The sequence below is a fragment of the Homalodisca vitripennis genome, chromosome 3 (genome assembly GCF_021130785.1).
Source record: "Homalodisca vitripennis isolate AUS2020 chromosome 3, UT_GWSS_2.1, whole genome shotgun sequence".
Classification (NCBI taxonomy): Eukaryota; Metazoa; Arthropoda; class Insecta; order Hemiptera; family Cicadellidae; genus Homalodisca; species Homalodisca vitripennis.
In genome coordinates, this window is record NC_060209.1 from 83,835,223 (window position 1) to 83,854,447 (window position 19,225).

Below are 19,225 nucleotides of genomic sequence, written 5' to 3' on the forward strand. Positions count from 1 at the left end.
TCCAAGAATATTAAATGTATGGGAGTCATTATATTAATCAAACAATCACAGAAGATAGATTAAATCAAGAAGAAGGACCAGTACAAAAAATTATATTACTTAAACGTAGATTACAAAAAATAACATTCAAATTTTATATCTTAAGAAATAGACAGTAATAACTTAATTGTATTACACACTATGCCACACAGGAGCAAATTATAATTTAATCACATATGTTAATAAAAACTGCGATAGATAGCCTTTGCTATCGAAGGCCTCACAAAAATATAAGTATTAAATATTGGTTTTATGTGTTTAAATGTTAATAAGTTAACTTATTTATTAATAATTATGATCGTTATACTTTTCGAATAAATGTTATATAACTACGATATATAGTAATCTATAGTATCTCAAAAATAATTTAAGATCAAGCGAATATTGGTAGTTAATGTGATAAAATTTTGTATTTAGACTTAAATTAATAAGGATAGGCATTAATAGCCACCCTTAAAAATACTTAAATACACTATAATTATTAAAAAATCGGAGTTTCCATTCTTTAATTTTAGATCGAAGTAAAAAAAATATTATTTAAATATAGATTAATGATTAAAAAAGTTCTATATTACGATGAATGTAATTATTGAATGTTTATAAATAGTAACGGAAAAAAAAATATTCAATTAACCACTATGTTTATTAATTAATATGGTATTTTATTCCAATTTTTAAAATCAAATAAAAACTGTTTCAAGATGATAGCTAATTTGTATTTTGATCTAGCCTGCCTTCAAATTTCAGAAAAACTATATTTGTAAATAAATCTGGTTTTATATGTACAATCATTATACGTTATTATCTAATTGGGATTAAGATTATTGACATATTGTAAATCAAACTCGCAAATTATATTTACAAAGAATAATATAGGTAACATAAAATATTTTACAATTAAGAGGAACATGACGGAATTTTGGTTTAAGCTAAAGTTATCTGTAAAATCCTAGGTATCACAAATACGAAAAAACTATGTTGTCGACAACTCTATCCCGTATGTATATATGTGTGTGTGTGTGTGTGTGTGTGGTGTGTGTGCGTGTGCGTGTGCTGCGTGTGGTGTGCGTCGTGCCGTGTGCGTGCCGGTGCGCGTTTGCGCAGTGCGCGTGTGGTTTTGGGGGTATGGGTTCGTGCGTGGTGCGTTGTGCGTGGCGTGTGCGTGTGCGTGTGCGTAGTGAGTGTGCATGTGCGTGTTGGGTCGTTGCGTGTGCGTGTGCGTGTGCGGCGCTGTGTGCGTGTGCGTGTGCGTGTGCGTGTGGCGTGTTGCGTGGTGAGCGTTGTGCGTCTGTGCGTGTGCGTCTTGGGTGTGCGTGTGCGTGTGCGTGGTGCGTGTGCGTGTGCGTGTGATGGGTGTGGTTGCGTTGGGTGTGTGTGTGTGTGTGTTGTGTGTGTGTGTGTTTGTGTGTGTGTGTGTAGGATACAGTTTAATATTTTTATTTAAATATAAAATAAATACATCATGAAAACAATCATCCTACCTTCGATGTAACACTCGATGAAATACTATTAAATACTTGTCCCTTCGAGGATTACTAACTTACATTATTACGCACAGTATAGGATTTTTAAGCTATGTTTTACCAATTGTATGGCTTGTTTGGTGCTTTATTTATATTACAACTTTCTTTATATCCTGGAATCCGATATTCATTACTTGGACAAGGGTAAAAAGGTTCACCAAGTAGAATCGGTACTTGTTATGTTAGAAGAATGAAGCCAAAGATAAACTCACGGGGGGCAACAGATTATAATCACGATAAAAAGATCGATGGCGAATATGAAGTCTGAGAAACCACAATAAAAACGTACATTGGTCAAAAACACTGGTTAAGTTGGGGTCCAGGTTGTTTTAGGTTTAGGTTAGCAAATACATTTATTGTGATTTCCGAAGAAAAGTAAATCTGAAATGCCTGCTCCGTTAAGATAAGCGAGCGTTCAGTGACGATAGATAACATGATTGAGGAGTCACGATTTTCTTAGCTGAATCATTGCAGTCGATACATTATTTTAAAGTCACAGTCCCTTAAGACAGTTTCCCTAAAGGCAAGAAACAATAGAAACAGGCTTTTATCACTCTACGAGAAATTGCAGCAACTTAACGCGGGAAAATTTTAAGCAATTACTCAACCATACCCAAATACAATTTCTGAATATAAAATTTGAATTTTAACATAATGTTTTTGAGTTATAGCTTCAGGGATTGACATGTTACAAATTACGTTTTTTACTTAAGAAAATTAATTATTTTCATAGAATATAAATTATAGTAACTTACATGTCCTTGTAATAGTACTTTCTTACATAAATTATTTGTTTTGTTTTATATTATGTAATGTACATCGTGTATATCATAGAAATCAATTAGCCAATAAAAATCTTCCATTCGTATATCGGTGTATACTGTAAATGAATATTTATAAGTTTCTTAATATATTTCTTTTTATATTTCATTTTATAGATCAACATAGCGTATTGACAAATTAGTTTTTCATTTCTATTATTCATTCCTTCCATTTGTTTTTAATGTAAATGTTATTAGTTTTGTTATTATGAGGATGATAAACCACCCCTCCTCTTCCATAAAGAAAACTTCATGTTCAAAATAATATAAATTTTTCTTTTAATTTCATTGTTTTTTTAATATGTAACTCCCTCCATAGCCCATCTTCCATGTGACATACTATAAAAATCCTTAACTTATCTTCACATTGCCTTCGGCCCTAATTATAAGACATGACTGAAACTTAGCCACATATGCCGTACAACTACTCTTGGAATAATTAAAAAATTGTTTCTACCTTCTGAAAAGGTATATAATGGGCTAAGATTTATATTTTGTTTTAAAAATAAAAAAAACATTCCAATCAATATTCGGTTTGTACCACCTAACAATATTCACACTTATTTAATCACACTTATAAATATTGAAATAATATTTCAAATATATTTTTATTCGTCTTTAAGTTTACACGTGTTCGTAATAAAATTACAAGTTTACGCCACATTTAATACATACGAGTATGTCACATGGGCTACTCAAGTATGCAATTGTTCTGTAGTTGATTAGCTAAGCTGCCGTTTTTAATTTTTTGTTAAAAACCGAACCTCTCATTCAACTAGCAAACCGCTTTTTAAACGCAAACTGCTCAGCACCCGAATACACGTTGAATAAAACTGAACAAGTAGTGTCGACCGATGGGGTTCAGTGGAGCGGTGCGGGGGGGCACGAGCTCTCCGCTTTGTGTGCGACACTTTAATGGAAGTGTTATCGGGGGTTAGTTTTAATTCAGATCGTGCATTCATCTGGGGTCATCGAATCTCGGGTATTTATAAATATGTGCCACTAAATAGTATATAATTCTTTAGAATAATACTCGGACATCAATTTTAATTTTGGAAGTACCACTGCCGTCGTGTTTGACCATAGCAGGCGTTAAGTTTAGGAAAACCAATTTTTTTACAGTCGGAACCTAATTTGGAAATATTCCCATCAGAGACGCACTTTTAAAAGATTATAGGACATTACTTACAGTTCACGCTGATCAAAACAACACAACCAACATTTTTGACAGATTCTTTCTTTTTTCATATATTTTCTAATTTTAATACAGGGCCTTAATTTTTAATTAGACATAGTAATATATAATAATACTAGTATCTGATAAGAAATCTGATAGCGTTTGGAATTAAAGTTTGCTATTGCGCTGTAGGTTTTTCTCATTCTTTGTTTCCCATTTCTCAAGAAATGTAGATTTCTCTCCTCAACATCTCCTCACAGCAGGTGTTCATTTCTTCAACAAGCTGCCCCAATATTATAAAGAATGCTGCGACACCCAATATACTAAAACTCTTGAAGCTTTTTAATTCGTCACCAGCATTGTATAAAGTTACAGTGTTTTTGCGAATTTGACTGTGAGATCACGCCAATCAAGAGATTGACTTCGCGCTTGTATGTGGAAAATTTCAAATGGATGAAGTATGCAATCATTAATGTTGAATTATTGTTTGATGTTTGTACCCTGATTGTCGTAAGAATGTACATTTTAGGTCCAGAACTCAAACTAAAATTTACTATACCCATGTTGTAAATCATGTTTTCGCAAAACATTGATTGATTGATGGTTGCTTCGTTGCACATAAAACCTGATAAAAATCATTTTCATCCTTCATTTATTATATCACGGGCCTACAAACAAAAGTTCTTCTTAGAAGTTCATCTCCTTGCACTTCTTGAGGGTTAATTAAATTCGGTATGAGTTTACCTTTTATTGTCCTTAAGGACCTAAGTACTGATCGGTTGGATAATGCTACACTCAGTAACTACTATTCTGTATGAATGACGCGAATTGAGATTACCGCAGCCCTTACAGGCATATGTGAAGATGTTTCCTGTTGTTGTAATACAGTTGCGCATTACCAGATTCATAATTCATGACTATGAAAGTCCGGAAAACCTTTCGGAATAGTGTTCACGGTCCAGGTAACGTTGAGTGAACAGAGCAGTAAACTCAGTTGTGTTCCGTAAACATTTACTAATCCATCATAATAAAGAAAGCTGCCTCAGTGGTGAATGGCATAATTGATAGATAAAATATACTCTTATTTCACGGACACGGCACAAAACTGACGACTAACATTACTGATATGATTATTATCTCTTATAATTTCTCCCAAACTTGTTCAAAAATGTTCAGAAGTTGTTGAAGAATAAGCTTTGTCCCATACCGGTAGGGACGTTTAAATTTGATAGTAATCACAATTTTACTTGTACGATACCTCTCATCGTACGGAAAATGTTTAAAAAATGAGTGGTTCTGACACTTTTGAAGTACATTAAGGCAAAGGCAGGCGAACACAACGTCGACTAGATGCAACTAAAGTCATGGAAAATAGTATCTTTGCGCCTTTCTCAACCATCCAAGATAAGTCCAAACTTTAAATACAAAAAAATTTTTTTTTAAGAGAGCTATTGAGAGATGTAATGAAAGATTATAACTTACTACTTCAATTTGTTTAGGTTTTACGATTTTACAATTATCCGTACAATTTACACTATTTAAAAAATTGGGAAAACGTTCTGAAAAGGGGTCAACAAAGAAAGAGTATTCTTTGGTAACCTTAATCCAAATATTTTTACTTTACTAATCTCAAGGGATTTCACTCCTGGACTTCGTCCCCCAAATGATGGTGGATTTCGGTTACATAATTGTTTTACTATCAATTTCATTAATCACTTGAAGTTACAATTTGAATATAACGAGTAAGTAAAACACGTTGCATGAGTAATCTTATTCATCGTTAGAAGACACCAAGTTTTTAAGATTACGTGATTTCTCTGTGTAAGTGCTTCGTAATGCCTCCATATATTGTGTTCTGGTTCCATCTCGAGAGCGGTGTTGTCACTACATAGATGTAAACTCTAAAACTTTCTCTTTGTCGAAAACAGGAAACAAACCCTCAAAGTTGGCTCCAGAGAACACCAGCCTTGTTGACTTCTGTCTTGTTTAGTGAGCGCGTAACCCTGGTTAATGTCACCGGGAGACATTCTCTAGTCCATTTTTATTCTATTATAAGCAAAAGTTTTCACATTTCTAAAACTCTTCGCGGTAATTTTCGTTTAACAGGAAACCTTGCAGAGTGTGTGATTTAAAAATTTATATAATTTCTAATAATCATTCAAACATGATTCAGAATTTACACCATACCGCAGGTTTTAATATTTGTTCTGTGATTAAAGTATTCTTTTTTAGAGTAGGAGGTGCTCACAAAGACATCTATTATTATTTCATGACAACATTTATACATATATAATATATCAACAACGAAATCAGTTTACATATTCACATCACGTCTAATTGTTAATAATATTAAAATGTTATATATATTTATATATTTTATATTTATATATATTCATTTCAATTTGTTATAAATGGCAATAGCGATTTAATTTATTTCATAAACAGTGAATCCGCAAAAGTACTTGCTCCGCCGGACTCGAACCCGGATCTCTCAATTGCCGGGGTGAATGTGCTACGGCTATATTATATATAGTATATATTACAATATATATATATATATATATATTATATATACCCAACTTAGGAGGGCTTAAGAAAGGCCAAAACTGTTGCTTTGAAATTACTTAACAATATTATGAAAAATGTGTCAATTTTTTATTTATCTTGTGATTTACGGGAGATAAAATTTTACAAATGTGGAAGGGGCAACACTTTTTAAAACGTTTTTATTGGTTAATACCGGCTATACAAACTTATTCAAAACTTTATAAAAATACTAAAAATACATTCTTTTGCCTCTTTTTTAGTCTCTATCTATTAAAACTACGGTATTGTGGTTAACAATTATTCCCACTATGTTGTATACTAGATAAAAAACTTTGTAGGCTCGCTACCTGGAAACCGTGATAATCAAAAACACACGTTAGGCACAAAACATTATTTTAAATAACCGGAAGAAAGTTCGAAACACTTTATTCTGTTTTGCGGACTATATGCGTGATAACATATAAATAAACATTTCTTTTCCAAACTTTGAATGACCACACGTTTTGAAACTTAATAGGTATACAATCAACCAATCTGTTAAATCAATAAATACTGGATTAAATTTTCAATGAATGAATTGAGTTTCCGTTCTAACACCTTGCATGCACTATAAAAAACAATCAAAGTTTGTTCAAATTTATTAAGTACATAATAATGCCTTTGGTCACAAAGCCATTCTGATTTTCGAGAGAAAAACTAAGTTTTCCTCCGAAATAAAAGAACACAGCCATTGAACAAATTTTCAAAATGTATTTTTTCGGAAATTATAAAAATAAAAAAGAGGTGATCCAAGTTACAAGAAGCGTATGATGTCTCAAAATTAATTATTCTTAAAAAAAAAAAAACTTATTCAAAAACGGTATGGGGCATAATTAAAAATAAACACCAAGAATTCATGCAAATCGCAGTCAAAAATATTAATATTAATTCTTTTTTTCTATCAAAATTACATGCAATACAATATAATGCTTATACCATATTGAATTACAACATGCAACACCAATAGGCGGCCTAAAGCTGAGGGAAATAAAGATATAATCTCCAGGCATGCTGATTGGAGAATTTTACACACTTTCAATTAACTGAAAAAAAAATATTGAGCAGCAACTCAAGCAAATACATAAACATTCAAATATATTTATACAAGGTTAAATCACCAATTGAAATATAATTAAACTTTCCGCTTAGTAGAAATACTATAAATAATTTCAGATAATTTATAGAGCTATATATACAATTACATCGATATGTCAAAAAATTACAATTACAAAATTAATTAACTAAGGAGAGTAAGCATAAATAAATGTTTGTTCTTTGCATTTAAATAAATACATTTTCCATATAAAAATAGATCGAGGATGGATAAACAAATAAAACTTTTTATTACGTAAAACATTTAAGTATCAAAACTTAAAATAATATTGGTTCAAATATCTACAAATGATAGAGCCATTTTTTAAGATGTTTTAAAAAATACATTTATCGAATTTTCATTTGCTGATTGTTTGTGGTACATATTGAACATTCTTGGTGCCATATGAAAATGTCTTTGTAAAAAGGTATTAAAAGGTTTTGGTACTAATAAATCGTTTGCGTTTCGTTAGATTTAATTTTATTTCATTTTGTAGGCTTTATAGTTTTGGCTTCTCATAAAGACATTTTTAGACTTTAAATAAAAACAAGTATCTTAAAGGCAGTATATTAAGCATAAAAATCATGGATATGATGATTCAGTTTCGTTTTATTCATAATTATTCTTATAAAGTGCTTTCTTGCGTTAGTAATTAAAGTTTCTAAATTTGAGATGTACGTCCTCCCCAACACGAAATTGCAATATTCCAGTCTACTGTTAACTAGGGAAAAAATATAACATCTTAAGAGCTTTTTATCACAAACATTTTCAAAAAATAGATTATTAGTATGACCATTATCTAAGTTTTTGTTTTAATTTTGATATTATTGAGTTTTCCAACTTAAAAATTCACTATCCAGCCATAACACCCAACTACTTCCCAGTGATTCTTCCTCTAAAACTAAACTACAATCTTTTATTACATTGAACCATTACTTGTTAACTACAATCTAGAATTTGTAGTAAATTTTTTTGAAAAATGTTGCCCGTTATTTTAAGAAAAATTTATATATTTAGTTTTTTGTGGGCTTATAAATATATTATTTACAGCAAACCACCACATCATTTCTTTAAATCTAAATTTATTCTTTCCTCGATCTCATCCCATGAATTCTCAAACGTAGCACCAAAGCGGTATCCTCAGCAAATGCAGTCACTCTACCACAAAAAATTGCGCTTACACAGATCGTTTACATAAATCAAAAACAAATGGTTGTGCCAAAACTGACCCTTGGGGTACTCCATATTTAATTTCACCTATTGAACTTATACGTCACTGACTTTAACACACTGCTTCCTCCGACAAATAACTATTGAACCATCTGTATGCAGTTCCTCGTATTTCCGCAATCATATAATTTATTTAAGAGAATTTCATGGTCCAACTGTGTCGAACGCTTTTGTAATGTCTAGAAATAGTCCTGAAACTTTTTTCCATTGTTGATCCAGTTGCCACTTTATCATTGAATTCATGCAAAGCCATTTCAGTACCCATACTGGTCTGAATCAATACTGATTTATACTAACAAAAATTGGTATTTTGGAAGAAAGTTTAATAATTTTGTGTTTCATAATTTTTTCAAATATTTTTGCAAGAGGGATACACGTAAAGATATTGGTCTGTAGTTGCTATGAGTGGTTCTTGAATCTTTTTTTTTAAAAATTGGTATAAACTAGAGCTTCGTTTAATTTGTTCTGGAAAATGCCCCGTTTTCACTTTGCCGCAAGATTTATTATATAATGTATGAACATTAGCAATATTATTGCTTACATTTCTCTAATCAGTGAGGTGCAATACCATCAAGGCCTGCAGCGGTACACCAATCTTTAATAGAAGAAAACTACAACATGCTATCGCTGAGATCATCTAAGGTTGAGGGTGTTAGAAGAAAATTGTATTTGGTGCTTACTTTGTTTCTTAAAGCAATTCTTAATAATCATTATAGTCATTATTATTTGGTTTCTTAATTGTTTTTTACCTTAGTTCAAAAGCAATGGATATAAAGTATAATGTTAAATTCATTCGCACACTATTTCAGATGTCATTAATTATATTACCATTTCATTTAATTTTATGGCAGAATTATCTGCATTTTGTCTGGACCGTATATCTTGAACAATACTCCATGTTTTTTTTTAGGGTTATCATTGAATTTATGTTAATAGTTCCGAATAGTAGTTATTTTTTAGAACACGTATATCATTTTGCAGACTTGTTTCTAAATTCCCTAAATTGTTTCGGGTTTTTCTCGTCATTAGGTTATTTCTTAAGTTGTTTTAACAGATTGTTTACTTAATTTTAATACGATAAGGTAGCTGAATTATCCATGGCTTAAGTTTAACGACGTGGGAATTTTTTATATTGTTATGTACTCTTTGAATCTGCAATTATGGATTTAATTTATTGTGAAACGCGTCAAAGGCTACGATGCATTAATCTGCTGATAAACGTCACTCAATCCACAACTCTAAACTATTTGTCAGCTGAATCTTATCGATGCGATTAAATTGGGCAAACTGTGAGGATGCTTCTAGGGTTGCCGGACGAGTTTTAACGGATGTTCTGCGTCAGTTGCTTGTGGACGGGGCCCTCGACAATCTTTGCCACAGGGGTAATCAAATAAAAAACCCCATGCGTAGACAGAGTTGAATAGCCTCAATGGCTCCGGACTCCCGTTGTTGAAGAAAGCTTGTAACAAATCATAATAAACAATACAGCTAAAAATCAAATGATCTAGAATTGAGATGCATGTGGTTATTAAAAAAATGCTCAAGCATATTGCTAAACCACTAACTCAATTCGTCCATTTGTTCTTTTAACTCAGGGAGTTTTCCCTCTCTCTAAAAATTGCAAAAGTACATGTAATTTTCAAGAAAGAAACCCCCTGTTCGATAAATAACTATCAGGCCCGTCTCAATTCTGTCGGTTTTTGAGCAAAACATTTGAAAAACTTTTTCTAATAAGAATGCTTTACTTCTTAAATAAAAACCACTAGCTTTCTGAACACCAATTTGGGTTCAAGAAAAATAAATCGACGATAGACGCAGGTGGTGAGTTAGTTGATATGGTTGTAGAACGTCAGATCACAGATGAAGTGGGGTCCCTTGACCTTTCTAATGGCATTCGATTGCGTTGAGCTTGAAATACTGATTGACAGACTAGAATCTCATGGAATCCAGAGGGCGTGCCGTCTCTTATGGCTGTAAAACATTAATCTCAAAGCTCGTTGAGGCGCTTCTGGTATCAAATGCAATTCTACAGCGTTTGACGATTTTTTCTAGCGTTTAACTGGGAGGACCGCCCCCAATTTGATGACCGGACTCCAGCGCTGGAAGTGGGTTGGGAGTGCCATTCAATGGCGCAATTTATACGAGCCATTTATGATTTTGATTTGATTTTCATTTGCTCATCAACAATGATAAAATGGATAAGATTTTATAATTGTAATTGTTACGAGTATAATCATATACTTAGAAGGGAAGCTGTTTGCATTACGATAAGATATACTCATCTTTATAACTGAATTTGTAAGACTATTATTGTTTATTTTCTTTGCACTTTTCATATTTGACTGAGCTTTCGAAAACAATATAAATTTTCTACAACACTCCCAATATCATTTGATTCATGCATATTGTTACTAGGTGGAAGTAGGGTAGGATATATCCTCCTTGGTCATCTTTGATAGTACAAAGTAATTTAAACTTTGTCGAACATCAGACAACCTTCCCCAGCTTGAAAGTGTGGGAATTAGTAATTACATACCTTCAAAACTATCAAACGAAAACCGCGTACAAATTCAAATACAATGACGTTAAGATTATATTGAATATTTTCACACGCAAATAATTACTATTTTGTTATTTTTAGAAAGTTTTTATTTCATTTTCATTTATTTATTTTCCACGGCAATCGCAACTTTTACAATACCAATTACATGAGTTAAATAAAATAACAATATAGAATAAGAGTGCAACAAGCGAAGTACACACATACTGTTACAATTGGATAACAATAACTTGATAACGACTCTAAATCAATAGATAACAATTAATTCCAAATAAAACAACAGTGTAACCATTTTTGACAACTATAACAAGAAAAGTTTGGAGATTTATGATTGCACGAGAGTCAAGCTCAAAAACAGGGTTGATTAAACAAGATCAACAATAGAACAGGTACATGAAATAATCCATAAACTATAAAATACAACAACAATATCGAACAATTTAAATGCAAAGACTTTAATTATATAACAAAGTGATACTAAAAAAGGCGTGTAAAAACGAAAAAATAGGTTTTATTAGTGAAACAGAATTATAGGTGCCATATACTAATTTGATGATTTTTCTCGAAAATCTAGCAGGGCTGGTGGCGAAGGAGGTCAACAAGATGTCCTTCATTCCGCCTGCGTAGAGTCGAGTATCGTTACTCTGTGTTGTAGGTCGTGATTGTACAGTCTTGCAAAGGTGTTCTAGCAGTCTCGTTGCCCAGGAACATGGAAGTAGATTTGTTGAGTAGTTGCGGGCAATCAATGCTTCCGATGATGATCTTGTGGAGAAAGATAAGATCATGTATCTTTTACGGAGCTTCAGAGGAGCAGGCCATGCTGTAGTTGATAACCTGCAATTGGAACATTCATTGTAGTGGTGGCCATCTCTGAACCCTGCTGTTCTGATAAGCGATGCGAACTCTTCAAGTTGTGTTTTGAGTCCTTCTTGCGGAAGGTGGATCAGACTGGAAGAGTTGTTTTCCAGGACGTGAGGACGACACAAGTGTTTGTAGAGGATCAGCAGGGTGTTGCTACTGAAAGATTACGAGTAGAGCGGGAAGATAAATCCAAGAGTTGAGTTTGGCTCTATTACAGATGTATTGGTTGTGCTCAGCAGGTGAAGAGTTGGTGTTGTGATGACGCCAAGGTCCTTTATTTTATCTACTCGATGAAGAACGGTGTTGTAAAGAGAGTAGTTAAAAGATTCTTGAAAAGTTCACACAGCGCATTTTAGATATATTAAGGTCCATAGCGTTCATAAGCACCATTTTTCTATATGGGAAAGTGCTGATTGTAGAGTTGGTGATCAGTAAAAGAGTTTTATTTTATGAAAAATCTTCTGCTCTTCAGCATTTAGTAGCAGCTCAACTCGAATGGCAGCTGGTCGATATCATTTTATAAAGGGGTTATCAATGAGGCCCGAGGAGAGATCCCTGGGGGGAACCCCTAGAGTAAAGCACTTAATGACCCGAGAAATAGCGCCTCCACATCTAACCTTGAGTGTACGATCTTGAGTTTCAGGAATGAAGGAACGTCAAAGTGAGTTTGAGAATCCATGGCATCAAGTATAGCCATAAGGTGCTTGTGGCTCACTCTGTAAATGCCTTAGAGGAAGTCTAAGAATATGCAGTCAACCTGTTTTCCGTTTGAGGAATGCAGATGTGATGTAGTGGTGGAAATAAGGGCAAGATTAGTGGTTGTAGATTTACCACTCTTAAAAAACAGTTGTTGTTCAGGAATAATTGTGTGTTTCGCTCCAAACTCCAGGCCATCCATTGATGGAGAGATTCAAATATTTTTGAGGAGAGAAGAGAGGATTACTATGGGCCTATAGTTCTTGGCTTCTGTGCGTGTCACCGGATTTAAATATAGGTGCAATAAAACCCGGCGCTTTAAGCAGGAGCGGAAATATGCCAGAAGAGAAGAAGCAATTCCAAAAGATGGAGATATGAGGGAGCGAAGAATTGAGTGCAGAACTTTCTGTTCTGAAGGAGGGTTGTTGTTAAGGACACGATCCTTTGTCAGGGTTGTGATTCTTTTAGTTTCCTTCGACTGTTCACAGCAGATGTTTGCCAGAGTTGATATGTCTTTTTTGACTTGGTGTAGTTGTAAGTTGGGGGCTCACTTGCTGCGTTCCTTGAAGATTGTTGGGAGTAGTCAGCTAATAGGTTAGAGATAGAATCGGAAGTCTTCAGCCGTCCTACATTCGAAGGTAATCTTGGTTGGGGAAAGATGATACATTTCTCAGTTGTTTACAAAGCCCCAGAGGAGATTAGGGTTGCTTATACTGATGGTTTAGATGCCGGTTCTAAAACGTTGACGACAGGAGAGGGACCAACAGTCTGCAATGGTACCTGAGCTGCTTGTAAGTTTAACAGATGTTCATACTTAAGGGTTGGACTTGTAGAGCTTTTGAAACAGTTTTTTTTTTTACGGATGATGAAGGCCTTTAACTCAGAACGAATACCATGACGGGAAAACAGAGCACAATTTTTTTCAAAGGGCAATTTGCTTCACTATAGAGCTAAGGTCAGCGCAGAAGGATATAGAGAAAAGTGTTCTACGTTGTTTTTGAAGTTGACTACAGGGTAGGATGGTTTGATAGCAGTTGAATTACTGCAATGAGATCAAGCGTTTTAGGTCTGGAAATGAATGTGATCGTGAAGGGGGCGGAGATGAGTTTCAAGACCCATATCCAGATTAGGGCGGGAAGTGATCATCCTCAAGGTCAATTTGGGAAATCCACTGCTGGTTCACAATAGTTTGGAGGTCAGATGAAAAAAAAATCAGGTCCAGGATGACTCCTATCTTATTGAGCACGGCGTTATGTTTGCTTAAGGTTAAGAAACAGGCCAGGTCAACCAGGTGTGAGAAGATGTGTTGAGGGCTGAACTTAAACAGTTGTCCAATTACACTGGGTTGATTAAGTCACCCGTGATAATTATTTTGTCAAAACCGTGGTCCAGTGGTAAACAATTTTCTTCGACAGCTAAACCAAAAAAATCAGTATATGTAGATGCTAATGAAGCTGGTGGCAAATATGCAGACACATAACAGGATCTAATGAGAGAAGCAATTTTGATTCATACAAATTACTCACTCCCAGGTTTGTGAAGGGGATTGCGTTCCACGAGGGATAAATCCTATTGACAGCCACCAACCACACAACTTTAAGATTTTTTACACACTGTTCTCAGGGGTTCTTGTCCTGTCTATGTAAATTAAAGTTGTAGCAATTCAAGTTCAGAGACCAGTATATCACTAGATAGGTTTGTCATAACTAAAGGAAAATAAATATCATAATTACATGTTCTTGTGTTAATGCTGTTTTTTAAGGCAGTCGGTTTAGATCGCGAGGGGGGGGGTCATTTACATTTTTGAAAGAAATTAGAATTGATGTTGTGTTGCCGTGGAAATTAACTAGTATTTTTGGATTGGTTTTAGCGATTACAGGGACCATTTAAAGTACCTTATAGTAATATCTTTTCTCCTTTATTATTCTTTCTTCAAGTTCAGCACGTTTAGACTTTGTAGATATTTGCGCTATTATCAGTTTTGTCTCTTGACTATGGTGACAGATAAGAGTTTCAGGATAAGAATATTGCTTAGTTCAACTTTGGAGAGCGAAACTAGCGTGAACAGTAATCTAGCGGATTCCGGAGATGGTAGAAGTGCCTTAGAAGAGGGCGAGGGCTGTTCCTTTCTGGGTTTTCAATGCTGGCACTTTTGAAGACTTCATGTTTTGGGTGCAGAGTGAGAAAACTGCCTTAATGATTGGACAAACTAGCAGAGGTATCGCAGATATGATTCCTGGACTCAGTTGAACGGGTTAGAGCTCTCTGGAAGGTTGTAAATATTAACATTACAGGCGCGCTTGCAGATTATTGAATTTCGTGAAGTACTCTTCTTGTGAATAGTGGCTTGTCCTCAGGGTCTCCAGGGCTGAAACCTTTTCCTCAAGCCGTGCCGATACGAATTTCGAGCAAGTGAGTACGTGGAATCAATGGGATTTATTATTACGATAGATAGTATATAGATATATTCTTCTTCTCAGGTTGGCTAAAAACTTAATGATCACACAATGTTTAATGAGTAATTTATCTTATGTCACTGTAATAAATGACGGTAGGTAAAGATAGTTTTGATGTTTTATTAATAAGATACGTCTTTTCCTTTGTCTTAAACAATCGCGTTGGTGAGAAACTGGCGCCGCCCCTGCTTTACCTGTGATTGGAGTTTTCTGAAGGGACTTTTCGAGTCTGTAAAATAAGTGAATAGTTGACTAGTCATCCGTTATAGTTTTTCAAAGTCTGGCAATGGCTTGGGCAAATTAAAGGGAGAGTTCACAGAAACCTATACATTGGAGACCAGGAACATTCAGGAAGTTGGAATTTGACATTCAGTAGGAGAACAAAAATGTTCCCAAATAACATTATTGTATGGTAATTCTTTTCAATATGAAATATGTCTACTTTTCAAAAATAATTTTAGGCACTAATTATTAACATTTAGTGCACTAAAACATTTACCATCGCTGTTTAGAAACGGGACTCCATAATAAATCAAATGTTAATTTCACGCGAGTAAAACTATAACTTCCCTCGCATTTATAAATAGTATTTAAAACATTATTTTCTAATACATTGGATTGATTTGATAGGTTATGTTACTATATTGACTATTTAATAAATGCATTTTAATCCAACATTGCACCAACAAATCCAACATGTTTATAATGATAAACAGAAATAAACTAAATAAATCTGTAGGCCTAATTCTTTTTAACGATTCCATAAGTGCATTTTGACTTTGATTCACCCAGTTATTATACCTATTTTATGAATTATTACACATATACATCTTGGTTTAAAACATCACTTAAATATCAAAAACTGTTAACACTTTTGTGGAGCTTATTCAAAGCTTGTTTAACTTATTTTAATAAATGCTTTGGGAAATATTCATATACCTATGTATATTTGACCTCTGTATACAAAGTTTAGTTCTTTTAAGTGTCAAAAATAGACTGATTTTGTATACAACATCTAACTAATATATTAAATATTACTAAATAATCATAAATATGTAACTCTACACACGTTCATCGCCGTACATTTACTAAATGTTTAAATTTTCGTGCATTCAAATCCTTTTACATTGAATCAAGTTTCTTTGGTATTCAGCAAGATATGCTTTGGCGATCTGCCTCATTTAAGTACTTGGAAGTCCAATCTTTAAACAACTTGGTGAACTCTGGAGACAAAACCTTCTTCCACAGGCCGACTTGCCCTTCTCTCATGAACCGGACGTCGCCGACCGGCTGCATTTCTTTAATATCCGCCTCGAAGTTAACAGCGCTGTTGTTCTTCATGCTAGCAAAGCTCAGGTGATCTAGGAGAGCAGCCTCGTGATCCTTCGTGTACGTCACCTCCAGGAAATCACCCACGTCCTTCATTACCTTTGCAAGATCCTGTGGAAGTTAGAGTATTTCTTAAATTAGCTCACTATGGAGGTGTTTATTTTAACTTTTTTCCAAAAACTAAAGAAAACCTTGAATGCAACAACAACATAAAATTACACCAAGTAACATAGTTTTTTATACGACCTGTATCGATTAATTTCAGCGTTTTCTATATTTGTTTAATCACAACAGAGTCGTATTTTCTATAAAACAGTCGTTCAATTGGGTGCCATCCTTCCTTTAGTAAATACAAAACTTAAAATGGCACAACAGTAATCTGTTGACTATATTTTCTTTCATTAACAAATATTATTAACAACTCTTTTTTATAATTCAAAATTGTAGTATAGTATTTAGGAGCATTTAAAGAAAAACAGTACACTATTTTAATATGAATATTTACATTACTTTATGTATGTAAAACATTACTGCTGAGAATAACCTTTTTTAATGACAAAATATAACTTCTTTACATTGAACTGCCTTGATTTATCATTTATATATGTACTATAAAAGGTTTATATTTTTATCTTCAGCTGATTCCTTTTGTGCCTGGTTAAAAAATTATCAAAAATCTTCCTATTTTAAATACCTTGTAGAGTAAATAAGTAAATTTTCAATTTTTGAAGTGACTACTTCTTTTGGCGGCCTATGGATGTATGTTTTACACGGAGAAACATTTTGTTTCACGTCACCCATGTTTATGTTTTCAACATACTTTCAAATTAGAATGACAGTTTTACAGATATGTAACAAACCGTTATATAAACATCTGATCTGAACTACCAAAAGATAACTTGTTGTGTGACCAATGAAAAATCTGTTAGGAGATATTAAAAGCTAAATATGAACCACAATAACATATAACATTATATATGATACGGAAAATAACAAAACGCTTCTCTAATCTAGTAGTGTTATACGATGATTGGTTTTCCAACTGTTCGACCAGTTCACTCACATTGTTATTGCCGTAAATGTTGCCCGAAATATTGCATCACCTGGATCTATCCCTCCCTCCTTGGTTATGGAATTGTTCAGATTAGTTTATTTAATCTCTAATTTAAAAGCTGTCAAAATTTACAAAATCGATTCATATTCTGCTATAATATAATATAATATTCCTTTATTGCATAAAAACAATTTACAACAATTGCATTGCAAGCGTCAGTAATGGTACAAAAAATACATCAGTTATTTGATGATTTGTCAACTAAAATTATTATTTAATGAAAGGCAATAATCAGAACCAGGGATTTTTCTCGTTGCTCTTAATTTTCAAAATTTTCATCCCAGCGGCCCATCATGAACTCATCAACAGAATAAAATGCCTTTGATACCAGGAGGTGTTTTAGACGAGCTTTGAATTTTTTTGGATCATCGAGTTGTTTGATAACTTCAGGGAGCCTATTGATTATTCTGACACCAACTTGTGACGGCAAGTGTTCAAAAGCAATTGTTCTGTGTTGGTCGATTCTAAAGTTGTCCCTGCCTCTAGTCTCGTACTGATGGACATCCCTACCCTGCAGCAACTCACATTTGAGTCTACAGTACAGGGCGACATCGAGAATATAGAGGCAGGGTAAAGTCAGCAATCCAAGCTCCCTAAAGGAATCTTTACACGACTCTCTGGGGTTCAATTTTGAAAGAATTCTGACAGCTTTCTTTTGAGTTCTAAATACTCTTTCGAATTTGTACTTAGAACAGCTGCCCCACAGTCTCAAGCCGTAAGTCAAATGTGGATGTATCAGGCCAAAATATGCCCTTTTCAATACATCCAAAGAACAAAATTTTGCAAGATTGCGCAGGACGAAAATGCCCGAGGCAACCTTGGAGCAAACCTTTTCAATGTGATCGTCCCATGTCAGTCCTCGGTCAAGGTGCATTCCAAGGAACTTAATGGATTCAGCTTCATCGAGAAGAACATCGTCCACCATCACTGCAGGCCGTAGTTCTTGGTCTTGTTGCTGCCGGAGGCAAAAATTCATGACGTTTGATTTCGAGCTGTTTGTTTTCAGATTGAGTTTTGAGAAATGCTCGATGCATGAATTCAACTCAATAAATGCCTTCACTTCGAGATCGAGTTTTGATTTTGATCTGATGCAGAGAGTCGTGTCGTCAGCGTATTGAATCACCTTTCCATTCTGGATTGATGACGTCAACCTATTTACGTAAATTATGAAAAGGACTGGCCCTAATATTGATCCCTGAGGGACACCATAGGGCATTTTCACTTTGCTTGACATGGCATTCGCGATCTGTACGCACTGCTCTCTATCCTGAAGATAAGACGAGAGCCAGTCGTGCGGCAGACCTCGAATACCACTTGTCCACAACTGGTGCATCAGTTTTGCATGATGCACACAGTCAAAAGCTTTGGAAAGGTCGAGGAATATGCTTAGCACATGTTCTCTCCTTTCCAGGCCATCGACAACATTGTGAATGAGATCCGTTACAGCATCGATTGTCGATTTGTTTTTCCTGAACCCGAATTGTTCGGGACAAAGAATTTCGTAACGGTTCAAAAATTTTTTCGAATTGTTTGAGAAATGCTTTTTCAAAAATTTTGCTAAAAAACAGGGAGGATGGAAATCGGACGATAATTGCTTGAGATGCAAGGATCGTCTTTCTTAAAAATTGGAATGACTTTGGCTGTTTTCAATGCAGAGGGGAAAACGCCTTGTGCAAAAAGAGATTAATCAATTTTGTGATTGGTGACAAAAAGTGCTTGAAGCACCTTTTGATTAACCAT

General features: G+C 34.2%; 1 protein-coding gene across 1 annotated transcript; it reads right to left on the bottom strand.

Annotated features, from left to right (window-relative positions):
• Positions 1 to 15,679: 15,679 nt before the first annotated feature.
• LOC124357125 (luciferin sulfotransferase-like) lies at positions 15,680 to 16,733 on the bottom strand. The gene has a single exon (XM_046808602.1). The coding sequence runs from the start codon at positions 16,465 to 16,467 to the stop codon at positions 16,192 to 16,194; it is 276 nt and encodes a 91-aa protein (XP_046664558.1). The 5' UTR covers positions 16,468 to 16,733; the 3' UTR covers positions 15,680 to 16,191.
• Between the last annotated feature and the right edge of the window lie 2,492 nt (positions 16,734 to 19,225).

What these genes read in the sequence shown, in the direction of transcription:
- LOC124357125 (XM_046808602.1), bottom strand. Translation starts at nt 16,467, where the DNA reads ATGAAGGACGTGGGTGATTTCCTGGAGGTGACGTACACGAAGGATCAC.